The sequence below is a fragment of the Salvelinus alpinus genome, chromosome 35 (assembly GCF_045679555.1).
Source record: "Salvelinus alpinus chromosome 35, SLU_Salpinus.1, whole genome shotgun sequence".
In the NCBI taxonomy this organism is placed as follows: Eukaryota; Metazoa; Chordata; class Actinopteri; order Salmoniformes; family Salmonidae; genus Salvelinus; species Salvelinus alpinus.
The window spans coordinates 20,933,190-20,950,489 of NC_092120.1; the positions used below are offsets into that span (position 1 = coordinate 20,933,190).

The 17,300-nt window shown below is 46.1% G+C and overlaps 1 protein-coding gene across 22 annotated transcripts in view; it reads right to left on the reverse strand.

Annotated features, from left to right (window-relative positions):
* Window positions 1–17,300, reverse strand: part of plecb (plectin b) — a 188,968-nt gene that overhangs the window by 91,580 nt on the left and 80,088 nt on the right. For 8 of the 22 annotated variants that reach the window (XM_071383189.1, XM_071383187.1, XM_071383183.1 and 5 more), the window contains exon 1: window positions 1,657–4,844. The exons of 12 other annotated variants lie outside the window; for them this stretch is intronic. In XM_071383189.1, coding sequence (XP_071239290.1) covers window positions 1,657–4,498 — 2,842 coding nt within the window. In that variant the 5' untranslated portion in view covers window positions 4,499–4,844. Of the gene's footprint in view, window positions 1–1,656; window positions 4,845–17,300 lie in introns of those variants that run through there. 2 more of the 22 variants (XM_071383190.1, XM_071383213.1) reach the window with 2 other exon arrangements.

Genomic DNA, 17,300 nt, shown 5'->3' on the forward strand with positions numbered 1-17,300 from the left:
TAATGCCATGACATACAGTATAACAATATGCCACTGGACATTATGAAGAAGATTTTACCTCCAGATTTGTTATTCGATCCATATCTCAAACGCTCTAAACGCTGTTGACCAGGTGATCTGTTCACACACACTAACTTTAAATTGCTGAAAGTGGAGTCGTTCTCCTGATGACGAACACAGCTTGACCGCTGCCTGTCATGTGAGCAATGCTGCTAATTCACTCCAGACCTGCAGAAGCAGTGTGACGTGCGGAACCGAGAACACACACACCCAGAAGAGTACAGCTATGGTGTGAGCAAACTATTCCAATTTCCTGTCTGTTCTGTCGCTCACACAACAGTACAGACAACGCCCATGTGTACTGCTCTCTCGCCACTCTGTGCGAGGGTTATATTCCACAGTATATACACATTAACACCCTGGTAATATATCTCAACACCCACAATCCATAAATCTCAAAACCAAATTGTCGCCAACGTGCATCTCGCTTTCATAACAACCAACAACAGCAGAGAAACAGAGATTTATACTTTTCGTTCAGTCAAAGTCAACATGGGATAGCATTGGCAACATTTTTACGCACATTCCAGCCCTTTCCGTGAGCCAATCTGGGGTGGAGAGCAGGGAGCTGCCAGCAGGTATAATAACATACTGTTCACAAGCCCCCCTATCGCTAGCCTGTTGTTCGATAACGCACACAAAGGCATACTATTATCACACCCGAGAGGGGAAACCAGGAACTGGAGACCACCGTTCAAAAATCACAGTGCCAAGAACACAACCTTCCTGACAACAAAAAAAAAAACACAGAGAGAGCGAGAGAGAGATTCTCTAAAGCACCACACCCCCTTCTCTCATTCATTCTCTTCTTCACTTTATAACGCAGGTCATCTCCACAGAGAAAAGACAGGAGGGGAGTCAGCTAGGCGTTGCACATAGCCACACCACAGAAATTACTGCAGGTCTGAATCATTTCTGGCAGGGAGACAGTGAGTGTGCATTGCTTAAGTCTGCATTGCTTAAGTCTAAACTCAAAGTCAGGTGGCACTGCTGTTTGTACAACAAAAATACATGTTTCCACATGCTTTCCACACAATTTGCTGCTATGCATGAACATCTATCACATTTTTGACTTCATAGTATGTATAGGATTGTGTTATCTTCCCTGCCAGTGAAACAGATAGGATATGAATATACATTAGGGTGTGAACTACTATAGAGGCATGCTCTCTCATAGATGCCTAAATCACAGCTTCATCGTAGTTGGTTTGTACTCATTCATCATCTCACTGAAACTATTCCTAGAGAGCAACCGGCTCTATAACAGAATATAAATCAAACACTGAAACTAAGGCCTGGGACTATAATACAGATTTTTTGCTGACCAAACTAATACCATCATTTGAACTTTAAAGGATATTGTCTGAAGGGAAAGATGCATAAACCAACAAGTATAATAACCTAAAAACTGTTTATACCACTATGCAACTAGAACATAATAGCACATGGTAAAAGACATGGTAGTGCCATCACCACAACGCCCACCTAAGATTTCCCACAGTACATACAAGGGAGGAAACCTCAGCAACAGTGACATCACACAATAAACACACAGGACAGGAAGTAAATAGGGGGAAACAAGAAATTGTCTCAAACCTTCTATGAAGTTGGGGAAGGTCTTTTCCTCGGGTACGTCCAGAGAGTGGTCCCAGTCATCGTCGGAGATGGTGCTCTGGGCGGACTCGACCACCGCTCCCCCGGCCAGGAGAGCCCGTTCGATGGCCAGTGCGTGCAGGACATCAAAGTCCAGTTCTTGCCCTGTTATCTCAGGTACAACAGGAGGAGGAACCTCTCCTCCAGCCACTGCCTGTGGGCTATTTATGTGTTGCACCTCAATCACCTCCTCCACCACTACTATCTTCTTCCTCATGTTGGCCTCGTCTACAGGCTGGTCACAGGTGTCCTCCAGGTGAGGCTGTGCTGGCAGAGGGGCGGTGGCTGCAGTGGTAGCAGGGATCTGTGGGGGTTTGTTGTCCTTCTCCAAGGCCTTGGGAGGAACAGATAGACTTTTCTCCTTCTCCTCCTCTGTGCTCTGTGCTGCTGCTAAAGCGGCTGAGTGTTGTGCAACAACTCTGGGAAGCTCCCCCTGCTCAGTGTGGAGGCTGGCCCGTGCCTTGGCTCTGGCTGACGCTGTCTCTTCGGCTGCAACGGGTGCTTCCCTCGCAGAGGAGGTTTTTGGTTTCGTGTCCTCCCGTTTGATTTTTTCAGCAGAGAGCTGGGCAGGCTCCGCCTCTCCTTTGTCTAAAGCAGGGGACCCAGCCTGCACAGCTGCTGCCACGCTGGTTTCCTCAGACCACATTCTTTCCGGAGGCATCTTTGGAGAGCAGTCCATTACTTTTGCCCCGGGGGTGTTTCGGAGGTCAACCGTAACGGTGGCCCTGGTCAGCGACACCTCTGTTGGTGATAATGTTTCAGCTGCAGGTGGGGATAATGGTTTTGTGGTCTCACGGTTTGGGGAAGAAACATGCTTTTTCTTTTTAGCTTTTTTTGCCTTTGATGAATCAACCACAGCTGTTTCTATAGGGGCTTTAGCCTCCGGCACTATGGCAGGTTGTGGTGGTTGCAGTGGCAGTGTAAAGGTCATCTCCACAGGTCTGAGGGCTTCCTGTGTCATCGCCATCTTTATGGTCTTCGGCACTGTCACCATTTCCACTTTAGTGACACTCATCTCTGACCTGTGGGATATTTTTCCAGATGAGCCTGAGGTCACTTTATTGGTCGTCTCAGCCTTCTCCTGCACTTGGACAGTGATTGGAGGCTCAGCTGGAGGGGCTGCAACGGGATGGGGTGCATCTTGTAACACTACAGATTTCGTGTTGCTCTGTTCCACTGCTGGTTTGGAGGTCTGACGATCAGCCTCATTTGAATTTTGAACCTCAGCCTTAGTTTCTCTTCGAACCTCAGCCTTAGTTTCTCTTCGAACCTCAGCCTTAGTTTCTCTTCGAACCTCAGCCTTAGTTTCTCTTTGAACCTCAGCCTTAGTTTCTCTTCGAACCTCAGCCTTAGTTTCTCTTCGAACCTCAGCCTTAGTTTCTTGTGTGGATTCTGATCCCTTGGGCTTTATTGATGATGTAATAGCTGGTGGGGGTTTGGCAGGCTCCTGTGTCTCTTCGTCTGGGGTCTTCAGTCCTTTGTCTGGGGACACCTTTGTGACAGGTGGTTCAGCAATCACAGCCTTCGCTGTTGCTTTTTTCTTCTTTGATTTGGAGCCATCTTCAATCATCACTTTCTTAGTTTCGATAACCTTTTCAATAACCTTTTCAGTGACAACACCGCCATTGGCATTGACCACTGGTAAGTGAGCAGTGATGTCAACTTTGAATGATTTGGTGGGTTCGGCTGAGAGTTTTGGGGTCTCTTGGGGGACAGTCATTTCTGATGCTTTCTTGGGTTCTGGAATTACCTTCACTTCTGTTTTTTTCTCCTCCTTAACCTCTTTAGTAGGGGGCAGGGGTGCTGAGATGGCTGGCTTACTGGGGACAGGTTCAGCAGAGACTTTGGGGGTCTCCTCAGGGACGGTCACTGCTGCAGCTTTCTTGGGCTTCTCTTTACCTGCTTTATTGAAAGAGGATTCAGCTGAGACCTTCACTGCTGCAGCCCCAGCTACTGCAGCACTAGTTACTGCAGTAACAGCTAATGGGAGGGCTGTTTTGGAGGAGACTGACTTGATGCTGACCTGTGATTCCTGAACCGGAACCACCTGGGGCCTTTCTGCATGGACCTTAGTGATGATCTTCTCCTGGGAGGACACCACTGCTTTCCTGCTACTAGCCTCAGTGGTCTGAGAGAAGGTAACCGTGGATGCCCTCTTCCCCTGGCTTTCCTCCATCATTGAAGCCTCAGTGTGGAAGCCCCGTGCCTTCCTCAAGGGAGGCTGGGCCTGGGCCTCAGATTCCCATGGTGCTCTTGGTCTGACCGGCTCGGTGGCCATGGGGCGACCTCTGAACCTTGGCGTTCGGTCAGCGGGGCCTTCCTCCTCGGCTGCGTCCAGCCTCCTGTGTCGGTAGACCTGGCGCTCAGCCATCGCCTCCTGACTCTCTTCCCTGCCAGGTTTGGGGACATAAGACGTGGGGCCGTCCACTGACTGGACCCCACGCGCTGCCCTTTGGGCAACAGCCAAGGTGGCTGTTGGACGGCGAACCCTTTGCAGGGAAGAGGGGACGATCTCAGCAGGCAGACGGAGGTAGTCACGCAGGTAAACAATGCCCTCGTTGGTCAGGTACCAATAGAAGTGCCTCCAGGCGAACGTCTCCCTCAAGTAGCCCCTGGACTTGAGGGAGCCCATGGCGCGGATTACCTGCAGGTTTCCCACGCTGGGGATCTCTGGGTGCTTGGTCTGGGGCCGCTTGTCCTTCTTGGCCACCATGACGCCATCGCGAAACAGGAGCTCGTAGATGGCCCTCAAGTCCACCAAGGGCATCACCATTCCGGCCACCATTGTTGCTCTGTGTGTGTGTGTGTGTGTGTGTGGGTTTGTCCCTTCAAAGTACGACTAACAGCAAAGCTGGAGCCACTCCGCCAAGGGAGAATGAATTACAGGATGACCTCACTTCTCAGTCTGTGAAAGGGTCCAGTGGCTAAAACCGTCTGCCAAGTGCTTTTCAATCCAATCACAAAAAGTATGAATAAATCTTCTTATTCTCTCTTATTGCTTCTTCACTCTCTTCTTGATGCCTTTGAGCGCGTGAGGAAACAGAGAAAACGTAGTTAGTCCAGAAACTAAGTCAAAAGAGTACTGTTCCACCCTTTAGTCAGACTTGCTTGGAAGTGAACAGACTCCGGTCTGACGCATGTAGCGGCAGTGTCAGAAGGAGAGAGAGAGAGAGAGAGTGTGTGTGTGTGTGTGTGAGAAAGAGAGAAAGAGGCACACTGCTCCAAACGGCTCCTCCTACCTTCTCTCTACAGTTGAGGAAAAGTTGGCATCGGGGGAAAAAAAACCTTCAGAGTAAACATACTTAAACAACGGCAGAAGGCCGAAAATGATTGACGAGGGGGTGAATAAATGTGCGCGATCGAGATCCGATTAGGATATGCGAGTGAAAGAAAGAAAAGTTAAATGAATGGAAGCTACTAACAGACCGCTGTAGTACTTGAGCACATGCAGGGCTGTTGCTAAAAGAAGACGCCCACCCACATACGTGTGCTCACAGTCCACACACTGTGGGTTGGACCAGGAGAGACTAGCTAGCGACAGTACAGGGAGACAACCTTTAGGCATGCCATCCTACACTGCAGAGACACACGAGACATTTACTTACGGGAGGCTTGTTACCCTCGACCACCCTGGTTTACACATTTCAGATCCAGTAGATGCAGTCTCCAGCCCCCATGCCTAAGAGAGTAAACACACTTTCTTCTTGTATATAGTATGACACATATAGATAACGTGAGAGATAAAAAAAGAGAGATAGGCTATAGCCACAGCTACGGTAACATGGACAGAGGCTTTGATGTGACCGACTAAAATTAGAATACTGTAACTTGATAGTTCGACAAGTCAGTGCGTAAAGCACAAATAGCCCTATGGACTGAATTTATGTCACTAATCCATCGTGTTTACAAGCCAAAGAGCTATAGCCAGATCGCACGCATACAACTAATCAAACAATTGATTTAATTCAACTCTATTCATGTCAGTGTTTTGTTAGTGCACCAGGCGAACAGGAAATAAAAGAATCTCACCAACTTCTCCCAATGTAACCCATTAAAGTGATGCAACAGGCTGTAAGAACCACTATTCCCACTGTCCAAACGGCTCACATGGAGGCTTCTTGCCCTGATATAGCCAGTGAACATGTACTGCCTGACTCGACTATATAAAGAGCCTGTACATTATAGCTAACCTTTCACAGCACCCAGAAACGTGAGATCAGATTACCCTCCCCGAGATCACCTCTCTCTCTCTCTCTCTCTCTCTCTCTCTCTCTCTCTCTCTCTCTCTCTCTCTCTCTCTCTCTCTCTCTCTCTCTCTCTCTCTCTCTCTCTCTCTCTCTCTCTCTCTCTCTCTCTCTCTCTCTCTCTCTCTCTCTCTCTCTCTCTCTCTCTCTCTCTCTCTCTCTCTCTCTCTCTCTCTCTCTCTCTCTCTCTCTCTCTCTCTCTCTCTCTCTCTCTCTCTCTCTCTCTCTCTCTCTCTCTCTCTCTCTCTCTCTCTCTCTCTCTCTCTCTCTCTTATATATATCGATGTGTCAGAGAGCGTCTCCAGTGCATTCATGTGTGTAAGAGAGGAAAACTAGAAAGTGGCCTTAGGGGAAGAGCGATCGAGGAAGAACATTTCATTAGTGTAAATGATATTCCGTTCACACACTTATCGGGTACAACAAACACGTGGGTCTGAAACTCACGGATAGATAGTACGTGAGTAACGCCTGTGGCGACAACGCAAAAAATGCCATGAGGAAACGCATAGGCTACTATTTCCAACCACAAAAAAAATGGGTTTTCTTTTTCATCGCCATGGCGACAGTCATACAAGACAGTGTTCCAGTTCAGAGCAAGTCAAATACAGCTCACCAGCTTGTAATCCTAAAACCCGGAAATGAGTTACCTCTGGTTCGTTCAGCCATTCCTATGGGGGAAAAATAGGGTTTTGGGATGAACGGCAAAAATAAGGTCTGAGGTTAACACAGGCTTAGGAAATCTTCTGAAATAATTGTTGTTCTATGAGATAATATCAGTCAGTTGACCTGACCTTTGTGCATTTTAGGATTACATAAATGCTTCAAAATTCACAAAAAGTGACATTAGCTGTTGAAGATTATCTCATCGAACAAAACGTATAAGGTCTCCTAAGCCTCTGTTCACCACAAGCCTTATTTTCGGCGTTTATCCCCCCCCAAAAAAGAAAAACACCATTAATTTCCCCATAGGCTTTGCCCAAGGAACCATGGCGGAGTTAGTGCCTACAAAAAGATACCATTACTATCTCTCTATATCCTCTTTCAGGGCTGCAGTGGGCCATACATGTGTTATTCAGGGCAGCTTGACTCCACTGTCACTTCACAGACAGCTGTCTGCAACAGTTAGCATTGCGCTCTCAGCCAAACTATACAATAGGCGCGAGTCAGCGTTCCATCACCGATCAAGTCATCCTAAATAATCACCTGATGTAATTGCGCTCTTTAGGTCTATATTTTAGAATACAGACAGCTAACTGCATGCAATTAGATCTAAGGCGTTCATTTTAAAAAGTGCATACTGCCACAATAATGGCCTAGTTCATGAACACTGCTTGTTTTTATGCATTATATAGCGACAAATGTAAATATTTCTAACAGAGGAGTTATAAAAAGCATATGTATGAGCAGGGTAGCAATTGAAAGAAAATACTTTGGAAATGATGGGGAAATTGTCAGACCAAAAGGTGAGGACACAACTGTTCACCTGACACACAAGACTGAATCCAAACGCTACACCGTTGATTTTATGTGCATTTGACTTTGACCGTACTTTTCACAGCATTTGTCAACAACAACATCTGAAAACACTCTAGATACATTCAACATAATACGAATAATCACTGTAATTTTGGAGTAGGGGCAAGATGAGAAAAAAAACAATTACGGGTTTGAGTGAGAGGACTAACTGGTGTCTCCACGTGGCCACACACCTGTCCAAACTTGAAAGTAGCTTCAATGCACTTTTATGACTCACGAAAAGAGCTCTCAACAGCACGGTGCTTTGTTTTTAAAAAAATGTTTAGCTCTCCTAGCTTTGCCACTGAGGAACTGAAGCAAGCACCCTTGCTGTTTTGTTTGGAACACAGACCTGTGCCCCCACCATCACACAATTACTGTCGTTGTTTACATAATCCCAAAAAACGTTCCATTATAAATCACAATCTGGGTCAGGCGGGTAACATTTGAAAGCTTTATTCTATTGCCAACATGATAGCTAAACGATAAAACACCATAACTCAAGACTAGCGACTCTTTCACAAGAAGGGTCAGTGGCCACATTTAATAGCGTAGAAGCACAAGGAATGCTGAAGGTAATGTACTGCACACACATTCCTCGCAACTACGAAAGAAATGGATTATCATTAGCATGCTACAGACTGCCTAATCAGAGAAAGGAAGGTTGTGCAGGTGTGCGTTTGTACTCCTACATGACTCGTATTAAGTTGCAAAACGCAGAAATCGCCATTTCCTGGTTGCTGAAATGCGAATAGTTCACCTAATTTCAGTTTGTGACAAAACAACTGTAGAGAATCATTGTACCATCTAAACCGCTGTGAAATATATTTTCAATAACCAAAAAGATTGGATTCTCAGCTGGTGTACAAAACCGAAAGTAAAAGAAGAAAACGAAACTTAAGCAAGGGAAGCATAGAAATAGCTCACATAGAACGGATCTCCCGCTGCTTAGACTTGCTTTCAATGACAGTGACGCCTCTATAACTCACTATCAATCACCATTTCATTTTATGCTTTAAAAGGAAACGTATCCAATGAATCATCCATTTCAAAAGGATCATGATCTATCAGGTTATAATGAACAGAGATGACCCTGTTACTTCCTTAAGAAAATGTGCTCCTGGTTAAAAACTATAAACTGGCAATAGGCACCTTAATACCATCCCCCAATTTCACTGTGCCATGCCATGTACCCTAGTTGTGCCCCTCTGCCCATGCCAGCACTCCTCATTAGGGATCATTTGCATCCACATGCCCTGTGCCCTCCTCTTAGAACTGCCCATCAGTGGGATTTCATGCACTGTTTGTGCACAAAGTGCTAACTGAACAACCCACTGTCTCACAATGACCTATGAACTGGTTAAATGCCCAGACCCACTTATAACCCCTTCCTATAAACCACAAAACTCTATAACACAGCTGACCATCGATTCAGTCTTTCAACAGGTCGTAATGGTTCCAACTGCTTTATGATTGCTGATACTGTATTATCAGTCAAATGAATGGTCAGAAATAGAAGTCGAAGAGAGAGGGAAGAGTTTCCACTGTACTGAATAAGCTGTTCATTATCTCTGGACTGCTGAAGTTGGCAATGGGACAACGTCGGGTCAGGGAGTGGAAGTCAACATTGATAATAGATAGAGAGAGATGAAGAACGAGATCATCAGAAACGAGATAGAGAGAGAGAGAGAGGCGAGATCGTAGGAGAGTCCACTCCAGCCAGATCCTGTTCCTGGTAAGTCTGCTTAGATGTGTCAGACAACCCACTCTGCCCAGAATAGACATGTCAGCACCCACACCAGGGACGCTGACTGGGCTCCATGCCCACTATAAAGGCTCTGTGCTCTGGGGCTCAATGGTCCGTCCAAGACACGTGCCTACGGCCTGCCCACTCTGATATCAGACCCCAAGCCATTCCAGCCACTCCCAGGGAAAAACAAAGGTCATCAGGATAGGTCTTAGAGACCAGTTGTGTGTGTCTGTTGCACTGATAGTAATATGTCGAGGAATCAAATGAAGCTCAAATTCATGTGGCTGGTAGATGTAATTACAGCTGCTAATAAATGACTGAGACCCCCACAATCTGTCTCTGGGAGGAAGAACGTAAGGGAGAAAATAAAGAGAGCAAGTCAACAGGATGCTTGACAGATGAGTTCCCCAGCAAAACATTCAAGTGCTCTCCTGCGAATAATGGCACAAGCCACATCCAGGTAGCAAGTTCCCAACAGTTCTGCAGGTAGTCTAACTGACCTATGGTAGGTCTTTAGATGACTAAACACACCACAGATCATTACGAGCCCACATGTCATGCCCTGACCATAGAGAGCTGTTTATTCTCTATGTTGGTTTGGGCGTGACAGTGACTAGGGTGGGTTATCTAGGTGATTCATGATTTATGTTGGCCTGGTATGATTCCCAATCAGAGGCAGCTGTTTATCGTTGTCTCTAATTGGGGATCATATTTAGGCAGCCATTTCCCCATTGTGCTTGGTGGGATCTTGACTATGGATAGTTGCCTGTTAGCACTATTGTTTAGCTTCACGTTTCGTTTGAGATGTTATTGTTTTGTTTTGTTGTGAGCTTCACTTAGTAATAAAAAGATGTGGAACCCAGATTACGCTGCGCTTTGGTCCACTTATTATGAAGAGCGTGACACTGAGTTAGAGCTAAGACTTACAACTATTGCTGCGGGGACTTGTTTCCATTCAGCCACAATCGCATTAGTGAGGTCGGGCACTGATGTTGGGCGATTAGGCCTGGCTCGCAGTCTGCGTTCCAATTCATCCTAAAGGTGTTCGATGGGGTAGAGGTCAGGGCTCTGTGCAGGCCAGTCAAATTCTTCCACACCGATCTCAACAAACCATTTATTTTGCCACAAAGTTGGAAGCACAGAACCGTCTACAATGTCATTGTTGCTTTAAAGTAGGGCTGTAATGTAACCAAATTTAGAAAAAGTAAAGGGGTCTGAATACTTTCAGAATGCACTGTATATCCGAGTGCTGACTTTTAAATGCAATCGAATGAAGCAAGGGGTATGAGGGTAATGAGGGGGAATCTTGTGTATTTTGTTTTGTGGTAGAAAGTGCTTCTGTGGTAAAATGTTGTTGGAAGGCAGTTTGGGACCGCAGTGACTCAAGTGGACACATGGTCTTCTCTGCAACCCTGGAATTGACAGCCATTTGCTTTCACTAGAGCATGGGCTGCAACAAATCATTTGCCAGTTTTATTTACATAGCAAATACGTTACAGTAAGGGAGCAGCCTTTCTTTACCATTACTAACTTTCACTTTTGATATCAGTCTCATTACAGGGAATAAGAGTACTCATCTCCAGACACTGGTCTTAGGTTGGACTCCTGTGGAGAAGGGTACTGTCCTGTGCAATTACACATTTACAACCCCTATTGCTTTTGTGCTCGCTGGATCTGGTTTTGAGGATGACCCCCTGAGATTGGGACAAGCTTCCAACTGTCCACTCTGAACAAGAGCTGACGTGTGTGACTCGCACGTCACCTCGCCCCCCCGGAATCTCTCGACTGGGGGAGTACTGTAACCAGCTGGAGGGGCGCTTTTACCCCGATAACACCTCTTAAAATGGGCTACTTATTGAGAGAAAATCACAAACTTATATGTTGGGGTAACAAGGCAACCGTGGACATGGAGATTAGTATTGATGTCAATATGACTATATCCAGGAGGATCCATTGAGAATGTTTTCTAGACACAGATTATGCCTAGTTCTGGACTAAGCACTTTCAACGGGAATCCTCCATTGACCATTCTTTTTAGTCCAGGATTAAGGTTCATCTGTCCGGGAAACCGGCCCCTAGTGTTCAGAGGCTGGAAGTGTCCACTTATTGGTTATACATTCGTGACATCTGTGTTTGATGTCTTTTGAGAGAATTTGCCCACAAAACATGTTTTTTTTTCAGTCAGCGACAGTTGGTCAATTCCCTGCATACTGGGTCACCAATTGGGGTAACAGGGTTTTGGGAGCCTCTGCAACTTGACAGATGTGACCTAGTTTTAGAAAGCACCTCTGTTGACCCCTTCTCTGTACGGTAACGGTTACAAGTGCCATCCGGGTGACTGACGGCTTTCAAAATAGCAAAGGTCAACAGGTTGACTGGTCACTTGTTATAAAATGGTTTATGACCCGAGTGGCATCAAGCGGCATCAAGCGACATTAAGGGCCAGAGAGCTCATTCACTGAGGTGACCTTGATACACAGTGTGTCTTGTTAATGGCAGCTTCACGGGCCGTGCCAATCAGCACCTTGGCCAGCCTGGAGTGGCACCTTTGAAATGCAAGAGGGCCAGAGCAGCATAGATTAACCCCTGGCACGAAGCGGGCGACTAAATTGGGATGATGTAGTGAGATCCAAAATGGAGGGCTTCAGCGTCCCTGGTGTGACTTGGCATGAAATTCTAAAACCAGAGGAAAACAAAAGAGAGGTGTGGTGGGTGAGTTGGCATCGCAATGGACAGCCTCTGTCAGTAAACCACCAAAGACCACCGCAAGGAAAGACTGGAAAACCACAAAGGACTGTTGCAGACAAAAGAGCAGTGTTTTGTTCATGAGCAGGCTACAAGAGGGAAGGAGAAGGAGAGAAAAAGAGGTGCCATTGGCATTCCACACATTGAGAGGAAAATAAACAAGTTGACTGTTCTCGGCTAATCGAAATTAAACATAAACTCCGACTGCAAGGGGAGAAAGTTATGGCATGTTGACACAGAGGGTGTTGAGTCCATGAGAGGTGAACAGAGAGAGAGAGAGAGAGAGAGAGAGAGAAACACACATATTGTGAGGAGATCAATGGCAAACTCCAGGAGCTGTTCTGCAAACTAGAACTGTCTCCAGATGCTGCCTAATAAATGAAATAGTTTTGGAACCAAGTAAAGCAAGTCAGAACGGCTAAGTGGTAAAAAAAAACGACGCTTTTACATAAGACGTGGGTGTGCCAAGACCTTTTCTCTTGGGCAGAGTTCACCTATATAAAAAATTATACTGGTGTCACATCTGAAGAATAGGCTATTGTGTGTTACACAAGAGGAAGTTTCAAGTTGTGTTTGTCACATGCACAAGGACAGTGAAATGCTTCACTTGCGAGCCCTTCCAAATAGCGCAGTATTCAATATCCACCTAGTATAACAATACATTTAAATGAAATAAAAACCAGAATGTAAGCTACATACAGGGTCAGTGCCCAGTACAATGTGCAGGCATACTGGAGTAGTTGAGGTAGATATGTACATGTGGGCACGGGCTTAGGACAAAGTGACTGGTAGCAGGATAAATAATGAGAATAGGAATAACAGTAAACAGCACGTCAGCAGCATGGGTGGGTGCGTGATGGTGAACGTGTGTATAGGTGTTAGTGTGTGTGTGCAAGAGTGTCAGTGTAGGCGTGATAGGTGGATATACATGTTAACCGGGCTGACAAGTGACTGGTAGCAAGAATATACGTAGAAATACTTATGGTAATATACTACCGGTAATATAAACAGGAGTAAGTGACCAGTAGCAGGATAAATAGATACTAATAATGGCAATCAATAATCAATGAACAGCAGTGTAGTGGTATTAATAAATCAAAATCAATCATCCTTTTAGCAGCAGTGTAGGTGTTAAGGGAGAGCGGCTTGGCTGAGTTCTCAGAGGCACGAAACACACATGGAAAACCTATAAATTGGGTGCAGAGCTTGAGGTAAAAATATCAACTCTATGAGTCATGGATCACAACGACTTCTCCTTTTCCAGAGTGGAAAGAAATATGAAGTCGGAGATTATCGCTCACCCGCCCGAAAATAAGCACCTCCCCCACTTCCCAGTGTTGCTACTTGTCTAATCTAATGAGCCGAGATTCGGTGGGGGACAGCGGTGCGCTCCCTGACCAACCTAACTGTAACTGCGCCCCCTGCAGATCCTGGCGGAGGAGCCCAAACGGGACTCACTATGGGCAAGGGCTGAAACCGTAAGGGAGTCTGACAGATTTACAGTGTATTACATTAAGGTGTAATGTTTATCAACTCCAACATTATTACTGTAAAACCTGTCAGACTATCGAGCAACGCTTCATTTCACATCAACGTTTCAATTCTGAGGAGAAAAAGTAAGACGTGTGCCAAAAATCCCACTTTGCATTTCGTAATGAGAATCAGGTTTGAAAGTTTGGTGGTACATTGTGTACACCAAGGCTTTGTGTGCGATAAACAAGTTCCAGCAGACACAGGGATCTGATGTCAGCAGGGAATGTGAAACAGTCCTCCTCATTCCCAGATCCCTTGTGGGAGCCATAGATTTCCACACAGCACAGCTCTGCAGCAGCCAAAACATCAAGGTGATTACTTCACTTTTGCGCCAGTCAGGATTAACCATTGACGGGCAGACTGTGGGGGTCCAATAATCTCTCATATCAATCCCTCAATCTCTCCACTACAGCCCCTCTGGATGACAGACTATGTAGAATGGAAAGCAGGGCGTGTCATATTTCAGTCATGCCTAGAACGTAAAAGAAAGTAGCCACAAAATCAATCGTATTTATAATTGAACCAAAATAAATACACCTCAGTCACACACCTGGGTGGTGGCAGCACCTGCAAAATGTACGCCTCCAAAACGTATGTAAATGCGCAATAGAAGGTATGTGGGAAACTAAAAAGCAACTGGGAAAAAAGAATGTGGGAGAGGGAGGAGTGCTCTGACCAAGACTTCAAGGCATGCACCTCAACCATCCACCTGTCCAAAGAAAATATAAACATTTAGCTGGCTTCCATCCACGCACCCACTCTGTCTTTCACCTCCCCCCTTCTCATGTCTATTCTCACCTCTACCTCTGAGGAATGTCGCACCAGTCTGGTTTGTCTCCTACCTGTCTTAGGAATGTCGCACCAGTCTGGTTTGTCTCCTACCTGTCTTAGGAATGTCACACCAGTCTGGTTTGTCTCCAACCTTTCTTAGGAATGTCACATCAGTCTGGTTTGTCTCCTACCTGTCTTAGGAATGTCACACCAGTCTGGTTTGTCTCCAACCTTCCTTAGGAATGTCGCATCAGTCCGGTTTGTCTCCTACCATTCTTAGGAATGTCTTGTCAAACTGGTTTGTCACCTACCTTTCTTAGTGCCGCGCCAGAAGCGGTCTCCCAGTGGGTCGCCCATTGACCTCTCAGCCATGTCCATGGCGCTTTGACCTCTCAGTGTCACCTCAGGTTCTCCTGGGTCCATCCACGCCAACCCTCGAGACCATATAGACTATACCAAACCTTCCACCACCTTCACTGCCTTAGGCCAGAATTGAACCACTCCTCTCCCCCATGTGAAACCTATTGCCCGTCTTGTCTTGTAGATCCACACTGCATGCAAGAAGTGACAAGGAAGAGAAGGAGGGGGTGGATGGAACAAGGGCTTCTTTTCATCTTATGCCCAATGTGCCCATAAAGACAAAGCAACATCTGAGTAGGCCTACCCCATAAATCTGAGGCCTTGCCAGGAACCAATGTGTCCTCCTCCGGCCTCTGCCAGCCCGCCCGCCTCTGTCTCTCTCTCTCTCTCGTTACCCCGTACCCCATACATCTAAGAGCACCCACACATTGTTCCAGAAACACTCTGTCAGGTCAGACACACAAACACACACACACAGGGCGCCTTGTCCCTGGAGTCCTCACAAATTTCAGCCTTGCTGATTAAGACGAAGGTCGGACATTGCCATGGAGCGATAGAGTGGCAAAGAGAAAACTAGAGGAGGGACAAAAGCAAGGAGTGATTCTGGCCTGCTTCGCTTAAGCAGCAATGCAGTATTGCATTGTTACCCAAGTTCGCCCCACAGTCAATCTTCGCCTCTCTTCTACTCTCTCCTACTCATCCCTGAGTTCATGGAGGAGAGCGATTAGGCCTTGTCCAGGTTGTTAAAAGAATAACAATACTGCAGACAGTTGGAGGCTGAAAGGAGTGTTGAGGCCCAGGGAGAAAGCGACAAGAGATCCAGATATCCTCCCTTACTCAAGCCTCCATAACAGTTCAAACCTGTATTAATAATCAATACTCTCTTTGTTTTGAGTGGCGGAGGAAGGATTACCCAAGTTGTTAACATTTTTGAAGAGGACATGGGCTGGAAGATAACGTTCGCAACACATTTGGGACACACAGATATAAGCCAGTGCACTTGGCTGGATGCCTTCTCAGTGGATTTAACAACGCACTTTGAAGGATAAGATCAAGATAGGAAAGATAACAGTTAAAAACCATTGTGCAAATTTCAACAATAAAATAATTGTGCAGGCGTCAGACCTGTCTCTACTTGCTTTCCCAGACTGCACTGGTGATGACTCTCTTATAAGGTTTTCCAACTCTGGGTCTCATTTGAACATGTAGAAAACGCCTGTAGCATTATTGCCATTTTTAATCACAAGAGCAGTGTGGAATTGCTGAAGATGACACGGGACACTGTTCACTAAGAGTTGCATTCACATTGTTTGCATAAGACACACTACAACCAATGCCCTATCATGAACTTCTTCTTACACTATTCACAAAGCCGTTTCTGGAGAGATAAGTGTTATTGATTTTCTCCTGCACTTCCCGTCGGAGTTTGAAATGGAACTAAGATGGAGGAGCAGGGATAAAATGTCTGTCGGGCCGGGAGTGCCAGCCAACACCGGGCTCGGCCCGTTTGCGCCACCCAGAGCCCGGCGGCTGCTTCCAGACCAGAGGGAAGCATTCATTCCACAGTGTCGATATGATTAATGAAGTTCAACTACACAGCAGGGGAAAGCCACAGTAGAGGAAGAATCTGGGTGACAGAGACTAAGTCTCACACTCAAAAGTGTCCCACAGTAAAACAAAAGGGCAGCAGTTAAGTCGGGTGTTGAGGGAGCAAAAGCACGAGAAAAACCTAGGGAATGTTCGCGCTATGACTCAGCGACATTCGGCGACTACAAAACCACACATGGGAGTGGTCATGCTGATCCACGTGTTGCCATGGAGACGCCGCCTGTAAACGGGACACAGACTAGGCAAATACAGTACTGTCTGTGGCTGAGGTCGAAAGAACGTGGCTGTTGCCCCAGCAACCGTCCCCGAAACAAAACTGACACAAGATACCCTTCCTTACTGGCAGTGACTTGGGTAGAATTTGCATTGCGACCTGAAGAGGCTTGGTTGTATTATATTTTTAGACAGGCATCCTGAAAATCAACTTAGTCAACATTAAAACCAACAAACACACACACATGCACAGCGGGCACCGCAACAAATGAGCACACACAATACGGTGATTTATTATCCACACTTTGCCCATAAAAACCCCTCCATCTGGAGAGAATAAATCAGTCGCATTCTTTCCGCCGAGCGGAACAGGAGGGGGAAAGAAATTCCTGGAAGAACTGCCATTCGTAAAAGCAGCTTGCTGTAATTGATTTAGTTTGTTTGTGGCTGAGAAATGAAAGGGTCCTTTCTCTAACAGCTCTGGACATCAATATCAGCAGTAACTTTCCAACATTGTTGTTCCTCTCTAGCTGTCATCAAATGGACTGTCTATGAGCTGATCTCGCCACAAGGGAGCTCTTTGTGATTCCAGGGACACAGTAGTCAGAGACAGCAACATAGCAGGGTCTGTCCATTCTGCGGGCTTTAGCTGGAGAACCAGAAGGGGAACTATCCCTAAGCTCTATAGCAACCCTATAGCAACCCTAGTTCAATAGCAACCCTATAGCAACCCTAGTTCAATAGCAACCCTATAGCAACCCAAGTTCAATAGCAACCCTATAGTTACCCTAGTTCAATAGCAACCCTATAGTAACCCTAGTTCAATAGCAACCCTATAGTAACCCTAG